At 43.1% G+C, this 22,571-nt stretch overlaps 1 protein-coding gene across 1 annotated transcript in view; it reads left to right on the top strand.

The window, feature by feature from the left end:
- The window catches only part of LOC148120221 (calcium uptake protein 2, mitochondrial), a 92,870-nt gene extending 73,931 nt beyond the window's left edge, over nucleotides 1-18,939 (top strand). Inside the window, exons 7-12 of the mRNA XM_087912143.1 lie at nucleotides 4,091-4,156; nucleotides 7,388-7,485; nucleotides 10,824-10,995; nucleotides 15,314-15,422; nucleotides 15,820-15,977; nucleotides 17,303-18,939. Coding sequence (XP_087768269.1) covers nucleotides 4,091-4,156; nucleotides 7,388-7,485; nucleotides 10,824-10,995; nucleotides 15,314-15,422; nucleotides 15,820-15,977; nucleotides 17,303-17,395 — 696 coding nt within the window. The 3' untranslated portion in view covers nucleotides 17,396-18,939. The remainder of the gene's footprint in view (nucleotides 1-4,090; nucleotides 4,157-7,387; nucleotides 7,486-10,823; nucleotides 10,996-15,313; nucleotides 15,423-15,819; nucleotides 15,978-17,302) is intronic.
- The last annotated feature ends 3,632 nt before the right edge of the window (nucleotides 18,940-22,571 follow it).

Raw genomic sequence — 22,571 nt, 5'->3', positions numbered from 1 at the left:
AAAGTCTTAAGTTGTTAAAACATTTTAGATGCCATATTCTGTAGGCCTTGAAAGGTTTGAAGAATATCTATCTAACTGAAATATTTCTCTGTATATCTAGAAAACCTAACTAACATGACTGCAAGTTTGACTCTTATAAATGACTCTTCTGTATTATATTTTTAAATGAGATGTATAAACATAATACCTTAAACAAGAGCAGAACTATATATATATATATATGTATGTATGTATATATATATATAACAAAATTGTCCTTCAATTTGTATCAATAAATCAAAGACCATACCAATGTAAATTATTCATATCTATGTCATATCCCACCTTAAATGAAAACAAACATTTATAAAAAATTATTTTGGAAAATTGGGCATAATTTTCTCCAAACTGCTTCCTGCTGTTTGATAGACGAAATATTTTTAGGCTTCATGGAGACCTTTAAGGGGGTCTTGTTCCAATAAACCACATTAGCTTATAAAGAATCCACAGGTTCTCATCTTCTGTGGAAACAAACAGAACATCTTTTCCAAAGCATCATATCCTTAGATCCAAATTTTGAAGTCAAGATACTTTTAAAATATATATGCTAGTTTAGCTTAGCATACTGAACAATGAAATTAATGTATCTTTGTAGTTAGCTCATTCACAGGCAAAAATTCAAAGAAAACACAATAACATATATAATCTAGACTGTGTATTTTCTGTCTTTATGTGACTTATTTTTCTGTACTCCTTTAATCCATGACTGTACTCTTTTATATTATTTTTACTGTCTTTTTAAAGATTGGCTTTATTTTTAAAACTATTTACTTCTTTTTATAATGTCTGTACTCTTTTTTCTGTTTCTCCCAAGCCTACATAAATTTTTTAAACACACTGTGACCCATTCAGAGGTTTATTTTTGTCTGAATCTGTCTTTATTGTGTATCTCTAATCATTTTCTGACCAGGAGTGCCATTTTTTTCCCCTAAATGTTAAGCAGGTATGGCTAGGACCAACTCTGTGGCCCTGCTTGTTGGCTCTTCCTCATCCAACATGCTCCAGAGGCTGAGGCAAGAGGCTCTCAAATCCAAGGCCAGCCTGGACTACATGATGAGAAAATAAATGGACATGGTAGAAATTGGTATAGAATATATATAATGAAGTTTATAGCTTAGTAATTTTTGTTTTGTTTTTCGAGACTATTTCTCTGGTTGTCATGGAATTCTCTCTCTCTCTCTCTCTCTCTCTCTCTCTGTAGACCAGACTGACCTCAAACATAGAAATCCTCCTGCTTCTGTCTCTCAAATTCTGGGATTAAAGATGTGTGCCACAACGCCTGGTGTATAATTTTTTTTTAATGGCAAGAGTATAATAGTCATTTTATAAGAAAAGAGTACATGAGTGAGTGAGAAGCATGTGGAATAGTATTCTTTTCGTTAAGGAAATGTAAGTCACGGTGTCACGAGAGAATGACATTAAAGAGGCCTGTGACAGCAAATGCTGGGGAGGTATAAGAACTTCAATTCTTTGACCCAGCCTGGTGGTGCACACCTTTAATCCCAGTCCTCAGGAGGCAGAGGCAGGCAGATCTCTGAGTTCGAGGCCAGCCTGGTCTACAAAGAGTTCCAGAATCACCAGAGCTGTTACACAGAGAAACCCTGTCTTGGGGGGAAGGGGGAAGGAGAAGAAAAAGAAAGGTCCAGGACAAAGAAGAAGAGGATGATGAGTTCTACTAATGCATGCAGGTCTTTAGTCCCACACATGTGTGGCAGAGGCAAGTGGATCTCTGTGAGTCCTCTGAACCTGTTCCACAGAGTAAGCTCCAGGACAGCCAAGCCTTCGCTTCACTTTGGAAATGTTTGACAGGTTTTGTTTTAAATAAAGTTAAACAGGGCAGTTTCCCTGCTGCATATCTAGCCAATGAAAAGTTAAACCAGTGTCCATAAAATTGAGCTCTACAAAAATGGTCATTAGTGACTGACAATGAGGACTGTCTGAGAAGCCAATGATAATGGCACTGGGTTTTGATTCTACTGTATGTACTGGCTTTTTGGGAGCCTAGTCTGTTTGGATGCACACCTCTAGACCTGGATGGAGCGGGGAGGACCTTGGACTTCTCACAGAGCAGGGCACCTTGACTTCTCTTAGGACTGGAGGCGGGGAGAGAAATGGGAGGAGAGGAGGAGGTGGAAATTTTTAATAAATAAATAAATAACAAAACAAAAATGGTCATGACAGTTTGATTCATAGTCAAAACTGCAGCCATGGATCACCAGACAGGTAACTGAAGGTTTCTCGTCCTGCCCGTCCCACAGCCACTTTTAAAATAACCACTCTGAGGCTTAATATTAATTACAAACTGTTTGGCCTATTAGCTCAGGCTTATTATTAACTAGCTCTTACAAGTTAAATTAACCCATTTTTATTCTATATTTTATCACAATGACTTGTTACCTCACATCTTGCTTCTCCAGTGGCTACTGGCATCTGACTCTGCCTTCCTTTTCCCTTTACCTTTGGATTTCCCACCTGACTCTATTCTACCTGGCTGTTGGCCAAATCAGTTTCTTCATTAACCAGTGGTAATAAAACATTCACAGCATACAAAAGGGCATCCCTCATCACAGGCAGACGAATAAGTTGAAAAGTGTTGGAGTCAGTGTGACATAGCTCAGCAGTGAATACAAACAGGCCACAGGCATGAATCTTGAGATAACCATGCTGAAAGAAAAAAAAAGGTACATGCAGAACAATATGCAGCATTCAGTTACACTTAAAAACAAGGTGAAATTAATTTAGAGAAAAAAAAAACACAGAATTGCCTCCGTGGACATTCAGGAAGGACAGGCTGACTACAGAGAGAAAAAATTTTCAAGTGTTCAAGGCTAGGATCTGGGTTTGTTTGTTTGATTGGTGTTTGGTTGGTTGAATATTTTGTTTGTTTGTTTGTTTTTTGTTTGTTTGTTTGGGTTTTTTTTTTTTGGTTTTTTGAGACAGGGTTTCTCTGTAGATTTGGAGCCTGTCCTGGAACTAGTTCTTGTAGACCAAGCTGGCCTCGAACTCACAGAGATCCACCTGCCTCTGCCTCCCAAGTGCTGGGATTAAAGACGTGTACCACCACTGCCTGGCCAGGATCTGGATTTAAATGTATGTAATTTTTTTCTGAAGCACTGTCCAGAGTAACCAAACAGGGAGCACCAAAGAGTGTTGCTCCTCCCAGAGGCTGAGTGCTCCTTACATGGTAGTCTGTTGCTCTTATCTTTATTGGATTATATTCATTTCTGAATGAAAGAAGTGCAGGTGTTGGTCAAAGGAGGGATACAGAGTGTGAGGATTGGCCCTGGCGCTGTACCGTGGGGTTTTCAATGGCAGACATGAAAGGTGAAACTGATGTCAAGCTTTCAGTTTCTTCCCTGAAGCCAGGAGTGCATGGAGCATGGGAGGGAGGACTCTAGAGCACCCAGCATAAACCATTTGTCTAACTAAACATAGAAGGGCGCCAAGTGTAGATTGATAATCTGTGACTTAATGTTAGCAGTTTATAAGTTACTAACAAGTCATTCTTTAAAAGAAAGTCCTGATGATTTGTTTCCTGATTGATTTAAACCATAGTTTGAGATTGTGTGTACATCTCACTTCTTTTTAATCCTTTCTTTTAATTTGCTTCCCATATGAAGACTGGTACAAATGACTCTGGAAGGTAGGTAGGTTACTTAACATACTCAGTTTTAAGAAACTGTTAACAGTTTTATGGTTAACAAAAATTTAAGTATTTCAACATGTTACAAATAAATAAAAGGGCCAGCATTTGTAGAAGAGTGGCCTTGTTTGTGATGTGCATCTGAAATGTGGCTGTAAAGTGTCAGCGGTGTCAGAAGCACGCCCAAGTGGAAACCATCCGAAAGGAGTGGAAGGCAGACCATAGCTCGTCTGCTGGAGGAGCTGCTGCTAAGCAGAGAACTGTGGCCCTGGCGGCCTTTCTGCCTGCTTAATCCTGCAGTCTTGCATGGCCTACAGCCAGCCGCAGACAGCCAGATGCCCTGTAACAGCTAAACATCTTTCTTCAGGTTACTTCAGCCTTGTAAGTGTGTGTCTGTAATCTTTTCAGTTGCAGAAGATCATAAGTAAGCAAGATGACTTCAAGACAGTGACGACGAATGAGACCGAATCCCAGGTATGTAAGGAAATGCTTCCAAACACATGGTGTTGGTAAAACCTGAACTTTGGTCCTCACACTGTGTGGTAAGTGCTCTACACACTAAGCTGTATCCATAGCTCATTATCTCATCTCATTGTGGCTTCAAGGTACATTGTTGTATGGCTACAATATTTATGCTGTCGTTCCCCTTCTTGGGAAGTATTTAACATATCTGTCTTTCATAGTTCATAAGGCTGCAAGGAACAATCCTAGGATTATGCTATTTAATAGGCATGTGACTGTATCTTAGGGATGACTGATCACAAATCGAGTTGCTGGATCAGAGCGTGTGACTATTGAGTAGGTTAACAGGCTGACCAGTATTAACCAGTATTCGTGTGGGTCACTATTTCCATTCCCACCAGTGGTGTATACCAACAGTGGTGTGTACCAACGGTGGTGTGTACCAGCGGTGGTGTGTACCAGCGGTGGTGTGTACCAGTATATTTCAGCTGACTGTCATCTGGTGATTCTAAGTCCATCTTGCAAGATTTTCTTAAACTTCTGAATCACTCTACTTTAGAACATATCTATTTCAAAATGTGTAAGTTTTTAAAAATCGCAGCCTCTGCCAAGAGCACATCTGTATCCCAGCACTCGGAAGGCAGAGGCAGACAGATCTCTGTGAGTTCAAGGGCAGCCCGAGCTACACAAAGATACACTCTCAAAAACCAAATACAACCTTCCCTCCACTGACGTCACAGCAGGGGAGGATACCTGATGCCAAGTTGTCGTTTTAGGAAGAAAATTATTTTTATTTAGTCCAGGCTAGAGAATTGCCCAGTTGGTAAAGCATTTGCATTGAAAGCCCAAGGACATAAACTCAATCCCCAGAGCCCACGTAAAAGCTAGATTTGGTAGTGTATGTTTGTAATTCCAATACTGGGAAAGTGGGCAGGAGTATCCTTGGTGTTCCCTGACAAGCTACCTAACCTAACCTAACCTAGTCGGTAAGCTCTGGGCCAGTGAGAGACCTGATTCCCAAAAAAGTGTTCATATTCCTGAGGGTAACACCTAGGGTTGTCTTCTGGCCTACACACACACAAACACTGTTAAAAACAACAGTAATTAAGAGCTGTGGAAATGACTCAGTGTCTAAAGCATTGCGTGGAAGCAGGAGAGCTCAACTCACATACACTCTGTGTGGGTGGAAGGGCCACAGTGACGGCAACCTTGCAGATACAGGTCTCTGGCCGGGCAGGGTAGGGCCACTTAGAGACCCTGCCTCACTGCAAGGGCGAGCAATCCAAAGGAACTGCATCAGCCTTGAGCCTCCACATGTGTGTACCAGCAAAGACACCTGTACCCACATGTGAATGAACGATACACATGCACACCACACATACACAATGACAGGTGTGTATTAATACATGAATGAGACATTCCCTGAAACAAAAATGAAAACTTAGAAATATTTGTTTGCTTAGAGCAAAGTATGTTTAAATTGTTAAAACAGTGCTGTACTCCTTAAACCTCAGAATCTGGAGCTCTGAGGTAGAATTACAGCTTCAAGGCCAAGTTGGGCTATGGCGAGATCTTTACCTCAAGAAAAAGCAAGAGTGGGGCTCAATATTAAGAGTATTGACTGAGGGGGCTGGAGAGATGGCTCAGTGGTTAAGAGAACTGACTGTTCTTCCAGAGGACCCAGGTTCAATTCCCAGTATCCACATGGTAGCTAATAACTGTTTGTAACTCCAAGATCTGATACCCTCACACAGAGATACATGTAGACAAAACAGCAATGTACATAAAATGAGAATAAATAAATTATTTTTTAAAAAAAGTATTGACTGAGCTTCCAGAGATCCTGAGTTCAATTTCTAGCACCCACATGGCAGCTCACAGCTATCTATAAATCTAGGACTATGGGATCCAGTGCCTCTTCTGGTGCACAGACATCCATGTAGACAGAACGCCCACATACATAAATAGATCTTTCAAGAGGGGAACTGGGCAGGGAGACTGACAGTGCTCTCAGTGGTGGTGCTTACAGAGCGTCCGCAGCGTCCTGGGTTCTGTCAGGCAGATATGCAGCCCCATCCAGGAGAGCACGGTCCTCCTTGCTACTGCAAACCTGTCTCAAAAGAATAAACGTTACAGTGGACTTGTAAAGGGAAACCAGAATCTCCTAACCAGGGACTTTAAAGCAGATGTGGTGTGAAACCTAACTTCATTTAATTTTATGCTCAGAGCAAGACTTAAATCTAAATCTAATTAGAAAAACAAAATTACCAAATCAAAATTAAGGGGAAAAGTTGGTAAATATAATCAAAATACATTGTATGAAATTCTTAAAGAATTAGTAAAAATGTTTTAGCTACCATGAATTTTACTAAAGCTTTGACATTTGGTCTGATGTTTGGTAAATGTCAAACGTAGAAGCTATCCCTCTTCTGAGCTTAAATTTTGGGTCATTTGGCTATTCAGCTGATTTGTCCCCTCGTTCTGTAATCCTGAGGCAGACACCCTATGCTTCACTAGATATGTAGAACCTTAGGACTGTGGAAATCTGAATCTAAAAATAAAAACTTCTAGTCATAGCCAACTGAGTGGAATAGACACAGATAATGGTGTCTGTGGGCCCGGGGCAGATGAGGCCTTTGCCAAGAGTGCCTGGGAGCTGCAGGCCTCTAGTTGTTTGAGTTACGCAGCCCCTGTTTTAGACAGAAGGTTCTGGAGAAAAGTAAGTCTGTGCTGCTGGCTGTAGTTCAGCAGTGGCCCGGTCTGGACTGCCACTCTGTGCAGGGAGAAGTTGGCAGTGAGGACAGCAGAGTAGGGTGGAGCTGGAAGGATCACTGGGCACTGGACTCCAGGCCAGTGTGGTGTGGGCTGCAGAGAGCCTCTGGGTGGCAGTGTCAGAGCACTTCAAGGAGCGCTAGGAGGAACTTGGCCCACTAGTGCAGCGTGGCAGCACGCACCTGTAACCCAGCTGTACTGAATGTGAGTGAGGAGTCCCACCCTGGACCCTCTAGACTTTCAACTTCCCCAGTTTCAACTGTAGGCTTGTCCTCTTAGGGCGTGTCCCTTCTGTTCTTAGTTTCTGTAGAGTTTCATCACAGAGGAGGTTAGTGGAAGTTGGGGGGAGTCCTGTTAGCCAAGGTCGTAGGCAGGAGTGGCTGCCCTCATTGCCTTCACGACCTACAGGACACACTCGCGGACATTTCCCCAAGCTCCCACTCACAGGTTTCTTTCTGTGCTTCTTTATAGGAACCAGCAGTGAAAGAGCCTGGGATTAACACAACCCTTCAAGTGCGTTTCTTTGGAAAAAAGGGAGAAAAAAAGCTTCATTATAAAGAATTTCGAAGGTAAACATATAATTTGGGGGAAATGTTATATGTAAGAAATGAAGAAACTGTCCAGGCGGTGATGAGACACACCTTTAATCCCAGCACTCAGGAGGCATAGGCAGGCAGATCTCTGTGAGTTCGAGACCAGCCTCATCTACAAAATAAATTCCAGGATAGTCAGGGCTACACAGAGAAATCGTGTCTCAAAAAACCGAGAAAAGAAAAGAGAGAGAGAAAGAAGGGAAGAAACTGAATATCCTCATTTCCTAGAACTGTACGGCGGCAGTTGTCAGCTTCTGACCCCTTTGGCAAACCTCTGTCTCCAGAACACTTACATTGTGATTCATAGAAGTAGCAAAATCACAGTTAGGAAGTAGCAATGAAATAATGTTATGGTTGGGGTCACCACAATATGAAGGTATTAAGGGTCACAGCGTTAGGAAAGCTGAGAACCACTGCTCTAGACCTAATACTCTCTATGGTTCTTTAAGGTATTTATCACTGAAAATTTAACCTATAAAACATAAAGTTACTATTCTTAAATATTCTAGCCTATTTTTAAAAATAATGTCTGGCTATAAAATGTAATAGTTATTTTTGGTTACTTGATACTGGCAAATAAGAGACAAGCATCACTTTGAGCTTTTTGTTTTGGCTTTTTGAGACAAGGTTTCTTTGTGTGCTTCTGGCTGTCACTCTGTAGACCAGGATAGCCTCTTATTCACAGAGATCACCTGACTCTGCCTCCTGGGCGCTGGGATTAAAGGTGTGCGCCACCACCACCCAGCAATTTTGTTCTTAACACTAAACAAGCAGCCCAGTTTAACATAAAACAAGGCCATACACTGTGTCCCTGAGTGCAGCTCTGCTGGGACCAGCACTGACTCATCTCAGCCGGACTTACTGTGCACTGATCCTGTCCTGAGATGTGGAGACTCAGCTCTGGTCTATACAGGCCTCTTCTGCAGAGGTCCAGCATAAATCTGCACGACCGACGGCTGTATTGTGAAAGCTGTATTGTGAAAGCTGTATTGTGAAAGCAGTGCGGGAGGAAGCAGACGGTTCCGTGTCTCAGATAAAGCGTCATGAACATACTTCCCTGAACTTGTTTCTTCGTAAAATTAGAGTATCTGGTTACTGTAGTCCTTGCTTACCTCCTCCCTGGGCCCCCCTGGAGAACTCTCTGGAACACGGTTTCTAAACAGGTACTAGAAAGCAGCAGATCAGAACACCAGAAAAAAAATCCTGAGATGGAAAGCAGGGGGCCTGCAACTTCCTCAGCTCCCTGCATTTCTGCTAAGATTTGCTAAGTCTGTATACACATATACACCATGTGCTGTTGTGTCTCAAACACTAAGCGTAATCCTTTTTACAAGCTATGTGGGAAACATTGCACTGAATGCTTCTGTCCATGAAGAGATTTTACCCCACGTGAGAAGTTAGGAGTAGATAAAAGAGAGACCCGGGGAAAGGCGTGTAGCCCATGAAGATAGATGGGTTCGCATTGCAAAGAAGCTGCGGTGTGAAAAGAGAGATGTGTTCTTCCCTTTCATGGCTGGTAGCAGTGAACAGACACATACTGTAGCCAGCGCTGTTCAGAATGAGGCGTCACCTCGGCTTTTCTCTCACTTTCTGTGAATCCCCTTCTCGTGCCCTCTTGGTCCCCGGTTCTCCAGTGCTGCGGCAGCCCAGCACACTTCTTTGCCCCTTGCTCCGTCTCCCTGGTCAGCCCCCCAGTCTCTTCCCGCCTGTCTCAGAAGGTGAAAAGAACAGCGCAGCTGTTGTGCTCGCCTCTTCGCTCCCTACAGACTCATCTACAAGTAAAGCATTCTCTAACAACCTGATGCAAATCAGTCAAGGGGCGGTGAGCACTCAGCCAGTTAAGTGCTTGTTCTGTAAACACGAGGACCTGAGTTTGTTTGCCAGCAACTCTATGAAAAACAGACATGGCGGCACATGCCTGGAACACCAGTGCTATGGAGCCGGAAGCAGAAGGATTCCTGGAGCTCACTGGTCAGACAGATCCACTGGATTGGCAATGACAGACCCTGTCTCAAAAAATAAGGTGGAAAAGTGATAAAGGAAGACAACAGGCTTTAATCTGTAGCCTTCGCAAGCATTGAAACACACATACACCAGCATACACACATGCACCCATACACACACACTGACACCTACACACACCTACTTATGCACCCATACACTCATAGCCATGCATACACCCATATACATGCACTAACACACACACTAAAACACATGAACACGCTAACACCAAAAAAAAATCATTGAATACTATCATAGTACACAATACAATAAAATTCAGTAAAATAAAATGCAAAATATATCAGTAAAATATCTCTATCGATTAGTTCAACCCACAACCCAAAATGCATTCAGTTTTAGACAAAATTCTGCTTTGACCCAGAAAGAAACATAGCATCAAAAATCTGTGCATCCGGTACATTCAGCAAATGTTGCAGGTGACAGGCACTCATTGCAGAGATAGACACCTACGCCCATTCTCCCCTCTACACTTGGGAGTTTATGGGAGAAATGCAGACCCTAAAGCAAGCTATTAACAATGGTGGTTTTCTCCCACTAGCCTGATTGTATATTTCTTTATCCCGTGTATATATCTTTTTCATCCAATGTATATATTCTACCGGTTTTAAACTGTATTATGGCACACAAAAGGTAAAATTTATTTAAATGAGATTGCAACACATGAACGCATAGGATGCTCATAATGGCTTTGACATTACTCAAGTAATAAACCCTAGTGCAATTTTTCTAGATACTTGTTCAAGAAAGTAAAAGTTTAATCTGACAGCTATCAATATGACTTTGATCAAAGTAAGATGCTGGTTTTATTTTTTTTTTTTAAAAAAAGTGTGTTGTGTCACATAGATTCACACTGTTGCCCCAAAAGCTGCAGATAATTTCATGTAGACCTAAGTCATTATTTCTATGTTGGTGTCCATTAATTATTAAGCTAAAAGGAATGTCCTCCCCTACACTTTAATTTTTCTGGCTACTGATGTTTCTGCATCGGGAAAATGCCGTCCACGAGATGCTCTTTTCTGTGGATCTGTTAAAGCAGCAGTCGGCATAACTTTTCCGCCTTCACACCGACGGCAGCTTTGGGTGCCAGGTGGAGTCTGCACAGACCTGCTGGACTATTGGACTTGGCCAGCCTCTGGCTGCTCTCTGCACGCCCTGACACAGCCCTGACTTCCTTCTGCTCACCCACCAGAGGCCAGCAGTTGTGGGGAGGAGGGGCTGCCTCGCAGCCCCACTTCCAGTATTAAGGGGGACGCCACTCGCTGCTTATACCACTTTCGCACTTTACTCTTTAGATTTATGGAAAATTTACAAACGGAAGTTCAAGAAATGGAATTCCTTCAGTTTTCTAAGGGTCTGAACTTCATGAGGAAGGAGGATTTTGCAGAGTGGCTCCTTTTCTTCACTAACACTGAAAATAAAGACATCTACTGGAAAAACGTGAGAGAAAAGCTGTCGGTGGGAGAGGTCGGTATGCCTTTTCTTTACACATTTGAGAGACATGAAACAGACCAGAAATTTCATAGGACCTAGTGACTTGTAAATGAACTGATGCAGCCAGGGCAAGGACACTAACCTAGTAGTAGCTCACTGTCTTGAGCTGCCTCCAACACAGCACAGCCCCTGTGAGGTGCAGCTCCACCGTGGGATAAGGCTCTACCCGGTGCTGACGGCTGCTCTGGAGAGCTTAGCCAGAGGAAATAAGCAAAGCTGTTTGGAAAGAGGGCCATGGTTGTCTCTGTTTACATAGGATTTGACTATGTACCCAGCGAGCCCAACAGAGCCCACTTGAAAACCATCAGGAAAAAATTGAATTCAGTGAAATGCTGCTGTGTCATTAACATATTAGAAGTAGCTGTCCCGTGTACACATTTTCACAGGAAATGAGATTTGTGTGTGAGCTTCAAAGTGATGGCCACCAGACTCGCCGTCTGAGTGACGTTCTGTTGCCATGACGCCATAACTAAGGCGATTCCAGAAGGAAACATTTAACTTGGGTTTACAGGTGCAGGCTTAGACGTCATGGCAACAGAGCAAAGGCATGGTGGCAGGGACAGCTGAGCGCTCACATTGTAATCCACAATTTGGAGGCAGAGAGGTGGGCGGGGAGAGAAACAGACTGACTGGGAATGAATGACTCAAGTCTTTTGAAACTTCAAAGTGTCACATACTTTCTCCAACAAGGCCACACCTCCTAACTCTGCTCACACAGGTCTGCCAACTGGGGACCAGGTGGGCGAGCATGAGCTGGAACCGTGGGTGCCCTTCTCATTCAACCGTCTATCCTGTAGTGAGATTTCAAGGGATTGTTTGGTTTTCTTAATTTTTTATTATTATTTATTTGCATGTACACGTGTATATGTCTGTATATGTGTATATCTGAGGTTGGGGCCATCCCCTGGAGCTGGAGTGACAAGCAGTTGTAAGCTGCCTGATGTGGGTGCTAGGAATTGAACTCAGGTCCTCTGCAAGAGCAAAACATGCTTCCACCCACTGAGCCATCTCTTCAGCCCCTTTGCCAGGCTGGCCTCGAATTCACAGAGATCTGCCTGCCTCTGCCTCCCGAGTGTTGGGATTAAAGGCGTGAGCCACCACCGCCCAGCTTCTCTCTTTTTTCTAATGTGTATCCATGTTAGTGCATGTGTTTGTATGTGTGAATCACATGTGTGCAAATGCTCACAGAGGCCAGGTGTCAGATCCCCTGGAACTGGAGTTACAGGAGATTGCAACCCACTCTGTGTAAGTGTTGGGAATGGAATTCCGGTCCTATGCAAGAGCAGCTGATATTATTAACTGTTGGGTCATCTCCCCAACCTTTAAAAGCGATTTCTAGCAAAAGGGAAAAGAGAAAATATGAGTGATCCAGCCAGGCATGGTGGCGCACACCTTTAATCCCAGCACTCTAGAGGCAGAGGCGGGCAGAGCTCTCTGAGATCCAGACCAGCCTGGGCTACAAATTGAGTTCCAGGACAGCCAGAGCTACATAGAAAAACTGTGTCATTAAAAAAAGAAAAAAAAAAACGAATATATGAGTGATCCTTTTCCTCCTCTCATAATGTTGTCCAGTAGGCCTTGAATTTGTAATTCCCCTTCCTCAGTGTGACACCATGGCCAGAGAGGCAATACAATTGATAATTGAAATGGAAAATGGAAATACATAATTACAAGTGAATTTCATCTTTAAAATGAAGAAATGTTTATAATGATGGTGCATGCCTTTAGTCCCAGGACTCCAGAGGCCAAGGAAGATAGATCTTGAGTTTAAAGCCAGCCTGGTTTATAAAGGAATTCCAGGACAGCCAGGGTTACAAAGAGAAACCCTGTCTCAAAAAACCAAAAAATTGGAAATTTTTTTTAAAAAGAAGGAAATGTTTACAACCCTGATTAGATACAAAGGAAACATCTAATTTTAGAGCTGGCTCTAGTATTGACTAGGAAATTAAAATGTTAACATATAATGTCCTCCTGGGCTGGTCAGGTTGGCAGGTGAAGCTAATGAGCACATGGTGGAATCTTCTCAAACACTAGGAGGATCTGAGGACTTAAAGAGCAGGCTGTCAGCTAGTACAGAGTACCTGAATGCTTACGTTTCTACACTACCCTGCACAACGGAGTGGGTGCAGAAGATTCAAGATTATTGAGTCAGATACAAAAAAAAAAAAACCAACAACAACCTGTTACTCATAGCAAAAGCATGAACATCCTGTTTGTGCTGGTTTCCCCTTGCCATCCAAGGCCAGTAACAGTGATTCTGAGAGTCCCTGAGGGAAGCTGCTGTGTGAGAGACCATACACAGCCAAACAAATCAGTCCTTCCCACCAGGCAGGAAGCAGTTTCCTGACCTTTGCTGCAGGAGAAGGCCTTGTTGTCATTATACTGGCAGCAGCAAAGTAGTCCTCTGAGGAAAACTGTGTATTCAGGGTGCCCGTGTGGGTAGGGCCACTCCTGGGCTGTGGTCCTGGGTTCTATAAAAAAGCAGGTTGAACAAGCCATAAGGAGCAAGCCAGTTAGCAGCACCCCTCCATGGCCTCTGCATCAGCTCCTTCCTCCAGGTTCCTGCCCTGCTTGAGTTCCTGTCCTGACCTCCTCTGATGGTGAACAGTGTGGAAGTGTCAGTCAAGTAGACCTTTCCTCCCCAAGCTGCTTTGGTCACGGTGTTTCATCACAGCAATGATAACCCTCACCAGGACAGGACATAAAGTCACAAGAAGAGAAATCACAAATGAACAGTGTGAAACCTCATTTTGAAGATGCACAAGTTCAGGTGGTAATGAGATGCCATTTCCACCTGTAGAAAAACCTAGCATGCACAAGGTCCTGAGTTGACACCGCAGCCTGCTGAAAAGAGAAGTGGGCATTGGAATGGCGGCACTCCATGCCTGTTTTAAGATCATGATACGATATACAGAGAAATGATACTTGATCCACAACTGCGCGGACAAATTCACTGTGGGGGAAAAAGAAAGTGGAGTGCAGAAAAGCGTGGAGAGAGTGTTCCGAGTCAGGCAGTTTGTGGTGAGTGGGTGCACAGCCGCTTTTATATGAGCTGTGTATTTCTGAAAGCATACAGGTGCTGTCCATGCCTTTGCAGTGAGGTCAGAAGAGGGATGGGAGGAGGAAGGAAGGCTTGTTACCCTTCACACTGCTGGCATTTTTTCACCTTGGTCATATATTCTTTATAGTTCTTTTGTTGGGACTGGAGGGATGGCTCACGTTAAGAACACTGCTGCTCTTGCAGAAGACCCAGTTTGATTGCAGCACCCACATGGTGGCTCACAACTGTCTGGAACTTCATCCAGGGGATCTAATGCCTGTTCTGCCTGCCATGGGCACAGGCATGCAAGTGGCACACAGACAACACCCATACACATAAGAAAAATAATAATTTTTTTTAATTTGTTGCAATTTTACAACTTTGATTGCCCCACAAAGGCTGAAAGTAGTGGGACCTGAGCAGACCACATCTGAACAGAGGACAGGTCCTGAAAGGCCCTGCAGAAATAAGAATTTTCTGTCAGAACTTCCACTGCTTCAGCTGGCATGTACCTGTAACCCAGCTACTCTGGAGATCAAGGCAATAGGTATACTAAGTTTCAGATCAATTCAGGCAGCATCAGTTGACGGAAGAGAATTTTCTAATTTTTTTTTTTAATTTAAGACTTATTAATTTTATGTGAGTACTCTACCTGTATATATGACTTTATGCCAGAAGAGGGCATCAGATCCCACTATAGAAGGCTGTGAGTCACCATGTGGTTGCTGGGAATTGAACTCAGGACCTCTAGAAGAGCAGCCAGTGCTCTTAACTGCTGAGCCATCTCCAGCCCCCTTTCCAAGTTCTTTTTACTGGTAAAGGTAGCTTTTAAACTAGGTTTTGTTTGTTCTTAAGTACGTAGATATTGAAATCAGATAGATCAAGGTTCAAATCTCGGTTCTACTCCATAGACCTTGGCTGGCCTCAACCTCACAGAGATTCACCTGCCTCTACCTCCATATTTCACTCTGTTCTGTGTCTTTAACATTTTATCAACTTGCTTAGAAAGATCTATGTTCATAAGCTTTAGGATAGAAGACTTAACATGAATAAGATTTCAATGTATAGTGTGGCGGTGGTGGCGCACGCCTTTAAAGGCAGATCTCTGTGAGTTTGAGGTCTACAAGAGCTAGTTCCAGGACAGCTAGGGCTGTTACACAGAAACCCTGTCTCGAAAAACTAAAAAAGAAAGAAAAAAATGTTTCAATGTATATGTAAAATTATAATTAAAAAAACCTTTTATTTTATTAGAGCATTACTTTGGATGAGTTCAAGTCATTTTGCCATTTTACAACGCATTTGGAAGACTTTGCTATCGCCATGCAAATGTTTAGCTTAGCTCATCGCCCCGTGAGGCTGGGTAAGATACGGATCATTTCATCTTCATTGTCTGTACGTAGTCTCACTGTCGAGTGGATGATACCCATAAGGGGGTGACTAGCAGTAAGATAATGATCTTGTTAGTCTCCCTGCATAGCCCTGCAGGCTTACTCAAGAGTCACTTTATCTGCTTTTACTTTCTTATTCTCAAGAAAGGGAAGGACATGGAATTGAATATGTTACTGGGAACCTTGATTAACTTGAAATACCCTGCTTTACCCTCATGACATTTCTCAACCAAATGCATGATTTGAATACTCTCGTGATTTGAGCACACTCGTGATTTGAATACTCTTCTCAAATAATGGGAAATTGTGGATTAAATCCACTTAGACTAATTTACCTGGTTGATCGCGGTTTCTTGCTTTGCCTTGTAGCGGAGTTTAAGAGAGCTGTGAAGGTGGCAACTGGACAGGAGCTCTCAAACAATGTCCTGGACACCGTCTTCAAGATCTTCGACCTGGACGGCGATGAGTGCCTCAGCCATGGGGAGTTTCTTGGAGTACTGAAAAACAGGATGCATCGAGGTTTATGGGTAACAGATTTTTAGTTTGTTTATTTTTTGTTTTTTTTTTTAATCAGTGTTTTTACATGTTAGTAACAATGGTTTTAAACCTAAAATTTGGAGCAATTGAAATATGTTAAATGGAATCTTTATCATTTACACAGAAACTAAACTACAACCAAACCCTGAACTGTCTTTTACAAGAATGATATTTACCATTTTCCTTGCTTTAAGAATAACCTGAGTCTGGGGAAATGGTTCCATTAATAAGACCCTGAGTTTGGTCCCCAGAACCAGGTAAATGCCAGGCACAGTGACATGTGCTTAGAATCTCACTTCTGGAGAGCAGAGATAGGTGGGTCTGTGGGTTTTGCCAGCTAGCCAGACTACCCTCCTTTCTGAGCTTCAGGCCAGTGATTGACACCCAAGGCTGTCCTCAGACCTCTGTCATTGTACATACTTATACACACGCATGCACACATACTTGGACATACATGCACACTTGTATATTGAATGTGCACATACATCTGAATCTAATTTCAGAAATCACAGCCTAGTATCTAACCTTGAGTCTGACTTTAGATCTGACCTTGGAACTGACCTTGGACTCATTAGATTCGAATTCTGCCCTGTCATGTATTAACTGATGAATCTTTTTCGTTTTTGTTTTTTTAAGACAGGGTTTCTCTGTGTAGCTTGAAGACTGACCTGGAACTCGCTCTTGTAGACCAGGCTGCCCTCGACCTCACAGAGATCCACCTGCCTCTGCCTCCTGAGTGCTGGGATTAAAGGCGTGCACCACAGCCACCCAGCTAACTGATGAATCTTGAAGAACCACTTAGTTTGTTCCTCAGATACCTTATCTGTATAATGAAGAAAATGATCAATTTATCAACAATACCTATATAGGGAGCTAACTATGAAGCACACAGAACCCTCAGTACATGTCGTGGCTGCAGCTAGTCACAGGCACTCTGACTAGGGGACAGAGAAAGCCCAGAATTTTGTTTCCATTAGGATCTACTAGAAGTACTCTCATGAAATAAATTCGCATCAGAATAACTTGACTTTAAGCGTCTGCACAGACAGTAAGTAGATAGTTAGGAAGAAAGCCAGATAAAAGGGATGCTCGAGAACTGATGCTTGTGTTCCTAACATAAGATTATTCATTTACAATTAGAAAAGAGATCCCAATTCCCACAGCACATATTATCTGGGGAAAATTAACAAATATGGGTTTCATTACATGCATTTGGCAACATAACCCACCCTCAGCTTTCTTTAGAGAGTATGGGAAGGCAATGAGCAGGGCCACGAGACATGATTCCAGTGCCTGACCTCTCTCTCGGTGACAGGTGTCGCAGCAGCAGAGTGTGCAGGAGTACTGGAAGTGCGTCAAGAAGGAGAGCATTAAGGGAGTCAAGGAAGCCTGGAAACAAGCTTTTTAAGAAAAAGATGCATAGCAATTACATTGCTTGAAGTGCCAGAATTTTGTGACATTTTTTTTCAAAGAATTAACTTTCTCTAAATCGTCATTGAGTTGCTTTGTAATGTAAAATGCCATGTACTCATTTTCTGGTTCAGGGATTGGGGGGGGGGGGGGTAAAATGTGTGCCACAGTGCGCATGTGGAAGTCAGAGTCAAGCCTGTGGGAGCCAGCTCTGTCCTACCGTGGGAGTCCCAGAGATTGAACTTGGGTCATGAGCTTTGGCATCAAGTGCCTTTACCTAATAAGCCATCTAGCCAGCTCTGACTCAGTAATTTCTTGGTAAATTTTCATTAAAGAATATAATAAAACAAAGAGAAAGTGTTCCTTTACAAAAACACACACTACATTGTCAGAGGCCTGTATGCAGAGTGATGCTGTGGTAAGCTGGAGGCCGAGGCTGTCGCTGAGCCCTTGGACATGAGAACGCGAAGTGCTTTCTAAAAGACTAAGCAAGTGCCACCAGGGACAGGGGCTTAATTCGCAAGACAGGTATCGATGCCAGAAGCTGTCTGGTTTGCTATCGAAGAAATGCAGTTAAAGTCTCACTCCAGGCTTCCCTCGCCGTATCCTGTCCCATGTGACTGTTCCCTCGCTGTATCCTGTCCTGTGTGACTGTTCCCTCGCCGTATCCTGTCCTGTGTGACTGTTCCCTCTCTGTGTCCTGTCCTCTGTGACTGTTCCCTCGCTGTATCCTGTCCTGTGTGACTGTTCCCTCTCTGTGTCCTGTCCTGTGTGACTGTTCCCTCTCTGTGTCCTGTCCTGTGTGGCTGTTCCCTCGCTGTGTCCTGTCCTGTGTGGCTGTTCCCTCTCTGTGTCCTGTCCTGTGTGACTGTTCCCTCTCTGTGTCCTGTCCTGTGTGGCTGTTCCCTCGCTGTATCCTGTCCTGTGTGGCTGTTCCCTCGCTGTGTCCTGTCCCGTGTGACTGTTCCCTCGCTGTGTCCTGTCCTGTGTGACTGTTCCCTCGCTGTGTCCTGTCCCGTGTGACTGTTCCCTCGCTGTGTCCTGTCCCGTGTGACTGTTCCCTCGCTGTGTCCTGTCCTGTGTGACTGTTCCCTCGCTGTGTGTTCTCTGCCTTGAAAATAACCTGAGAGTGACAGTGGCCTGTCTGGAAGCAGGATAAAGTATTGACATTGATACAGGAAAAATAGGCTTTCTTCTTCTAAATTTTCCATACTTTTGAGATAGAAATACAGTACCCTCTCCCTAACACATAGGTTTGGGGGCTCAGTCTGAATACCACACTTTCCTAACAACATACACACAATGATCATAAGATCAAGGTCTCATAAGGGAAGATATATTGGGCTGTGGGAAACATGCAAGATAGCACTATAAAATAATTGGCAATAAAATAAATATGAAATAATGTTATGGGGAGATGTATGTACATGTTTATGTATGTGTGTACAGGTGAGCATGTATATGTATGTGGAAGCCCCTACTCCTATAAGTAACCCCAATAAACTCATTAGTTCACCAAGCTAGACTTGGATGATACTATTACTTTGGTCTGTTGTTTTTTTTCTTAAGATTGTCTTATTCTGTGTGTATAAACATTGTACTTACACTGTGTGTACCTTGTGTGTACCTATGGATGTTGTAAGCCACAATGTGGGCGCTGGGAACCAAAACCCAGGTCCTTTACAATAGCACAAGTGCTTTAACCCTTTGGCCATCTCTCCAGCCCCTGTCCTTTATCCAGTGTTACAACAACACGAAAATCATAAAATGTTAGGAGGTTTGTGTGGGCTTGTTGTAGTTGGCACTTGGATTGTTTTGAGACAGAGTCTTGCTATGTTACCCTGCCTGTCTTAGATCTTTTTTTTTAAGATTTATTTATTTATTATGTATATAGTGTTCTGCCTGCTGGCCAGAAAAGAGCACCAGATCTCGTTAGAGAGGTTGTGAGCCACCACGTGATTGCTGGGAATTGAACTCAGGACCTCTGGCAGAGCAGCCTGTGCTCTTAACCATCTCTCCAGCCCCTGTCTTAGATCTTGATATGCAGTCCAGGATGTTCCTAAATTCAGAGACTCACCTGCCTCTGCCTCCTGCATTGTGGGACTAAAGGACATGATGACAATGATGTGTCGCAGTACAGAAGATTGTACACACCTGCAAGACCAATGGACTACAGTAGACACGTCTCACAGACATGATACAGTAGACGCGTCTCACAGACATGATACAGTAGACACGTCTCACAGACATGATACAGTAGACACGTCCCACAGACATGATACAGTAGACACGTCCCACAGACATGATACAGTAGACGCGTCTCACAGACATGATACAGTAGACACGTCCCACAGACATGATACAGTAGATACGTCTCACAGACATGATACAGTAGACACGTCTCACAGACATGATACAGTAGACACGTCCCACAGACATGATACAGTAGACGCGTCTCACAGACATGGTACAGTAGACACGTCCCACAGACATGATACAGTAGATACGTCTCACAGACATGATACAGTAGACACGTCCCACAGACATGATACAGTAGACACGTCCCACAGACATGATACAGTAGATACGTCCCATAGACATGATACAGTAGACACGACCCACAGACATGATGAGGTGCTTTTCAGCAAGGCACCCAGAACATTAAGTTAAAGAAGGGGCTTGTTTTTCAACAGTGTGCTAGGAGAATCCCATGTCCACACACACCTGTCATCTCCCAAGCTCATGGCAGCTCAGTGAGCTGTGAGCGCTGAATTGTTTTCTAGCCCAAAATGCCAAATTCCTTTCACAGTCCTGCAAACAACATGGTCAGGTCTACAGAGCAACCCACCATGATCCTGGTACCAATTTTTGTTCTAGTTTGTTTTCTGTTGCTTTGACAAACAGCATGACTGAGATCAACTTGGGGAGGAAAGCATTTCTTTTAGCTCACCTCTCCTACAATCCATCATGAGGGAGATCAGGGCAGGGACCTGGAGGCAGGAACTGATCCCGTGGCCATGGAGGAGTGCTGCCTACTCGACTGCCCCTCCTGACTTCCTCAGTCTGCTTTCTTATCCCACCTGCCCAAGGGTGGCACTACTCCCAATGGACTGGGCCTTCCCACATTGATAATCAGAAAATGCCCCTACAGAATTGCCTATTGACCAATCTTATGATAGCATTTTCTCAATTTAAAAAAAGAAAAAGCACTCCTAGGAATTCAAATAAACATTTACCTCTGATAATCATTGTATCATTAAACATTTAGGCAATATATGCAAACACTCTAGTGTCCATCAAAAGATAAGTAGAAACACAAGTGTATGGTATGCATGGAGTACAACATTGCTTCACTGTAGTAAGGAGGCCGCTTGTTGGGTCCCAGCTACTCAGCCCAGAAATAATCACACAGAAACTATATTAATTAAAACACTGTTTGGCTCTAGCTTCTTATTGGCTAGCTCTTCCATATTAATTTAACCCATTTCCATTTATCTGTGTATAGCCACAAGGCTGTCGTTCACCAGGTAAAGTTCTGGCATCTGTCTTTGGCAGGGCTACCTGACTTCTCCCTACTCTGCCTTCCCTCTCCCAGCATTCAGTTTAGTTTTCCCTGCCTACCTAAGTTCTGCCCTATCAACAGGCCAAGGCAGTTTCTTTATTCACCAATGGTATTCACAGCATACAGAGAGGAATCCCACATCACTGCACTCCACCATATATAGGTTCTGATACATGGTACACCATGGATGGATCTTGAAAAGATTATATACACAAAATGAAAGCCAGCAGAAAGGACTCATGTACAGTGGTCGTGTATCCAGAACTAAGAGTGAAGTGGGCAGTTGGTGGTCACTTGTAGTTAAAGAATGTTAGAGTTTATGAAAAATTTTGTGAACACCTATTAGTAATGGGTGCACAACAGTAAGACTGTTATCGCTGAGTCACACATTTGTAAATGATGAAAGTTTCCATTTTTGTGTGTTATATATTTTATCACAATTTTTAGATTTGCAGTGAAATACAGCAAAATCCACTAAATGTGTACTTGAAATGAGTGAACTATCAAGCATGTGCATTATATCTTAATACAGCTGCTCTTTTTTTATATAAACAAGATTAATAGATTCAGTATTTGGAAATAGCAAGGAAAAACAAAGGATTGGAATTGGAATTCTCATCTTTATCTTCCTAATTTTCTCCCACAACCACCAGTAATTTTCAAAAAAATACATTTATTGGGAGAGGTGGCACACACACATGTGACGTGGGATGCATGTGGAGGTCAGAAGATAACTTGAAGACTGTCTTCCACCATGTGGGTCCTAGGGATCAAACTCACATCTTCAGTCTTGTCAGCAATTGCCTTTCATCCTGAGCCATCTTGCTGGCTCCCACTGCCATCTTTAATAGATATTTATAATGTCAACTTATTACTCAGATACTTACCCCAGTAATAAATACCTGAAGTAATCAATTTGTAAAAAGAGAAAGGTCTTTTGGCTCATGGGTTTAGAATTTCCAGTCCATGATCAGATATGGTCCCAATGCTTACAGGCTTCTGTTGGGGTCCAAGGTGGCAGTGATGGGAAGTACATGGTAGGAGAAAGACACTCTTGGCCAGAAAGAGGAAGCAAGCAACAAAGGTCTCATTCCCCTAAAGGACATATTCCCGATGACCCAAAGCCTCCCTCTCTAGGCCCTTCTAAAGGCTTCACTGCATCCCACAGCACCAAGATGATGAGCAAACCTTTGAAAATGTGGATCTGTGGAATTAAAGCTTGCACCACAAATTAATCTTTCAAGATAAAGCTCTAATACACATGAATTGTAAAAATAAAGTAACATGTAACCAGGAATTCATGCACAGCCATCTTGGAAGAGTGCCCCCAAATAAATTCAGATTTCTGGAACACCATTGAGTCAATGCTCTCTAGAATACCTAACAACTCAGCAGAGAAACAAGGGAAGAAACTGGGCATGGTTGGTTGTGCTGTAATCCCAACTATCTGGGAGTCCAAGGATAGGATCACCTGAGTTCAGGTTTTGAGGCAAACCTGGGCAAGAGTGAGATATTATGTCAGAAAGGAGAGAGAGGGAGGGGTGCTGTGGGATAATGAATGCTCTTATACACTATAAGATTTGTCACTCATATTGATTTAATGAAATGCTGA

Source organism: Myodes glareolus, chromosome 12 (genome assembly GCF_982192425.1).
Source record: "Myodes glareolus chromosome 12, mMyoGla1.1, whole genome shotgun sequence".
Classification (NCBI taxonomy): domain Eukaryota; kingdom Metazoa; phylum Chordata; class Mammalia; order Rodentia; family Cricetidae; genus Myodes; species Myodes glareolus.
This window is presented reverse-complemented; position numbering and strand designations above follow the sequence as displayed.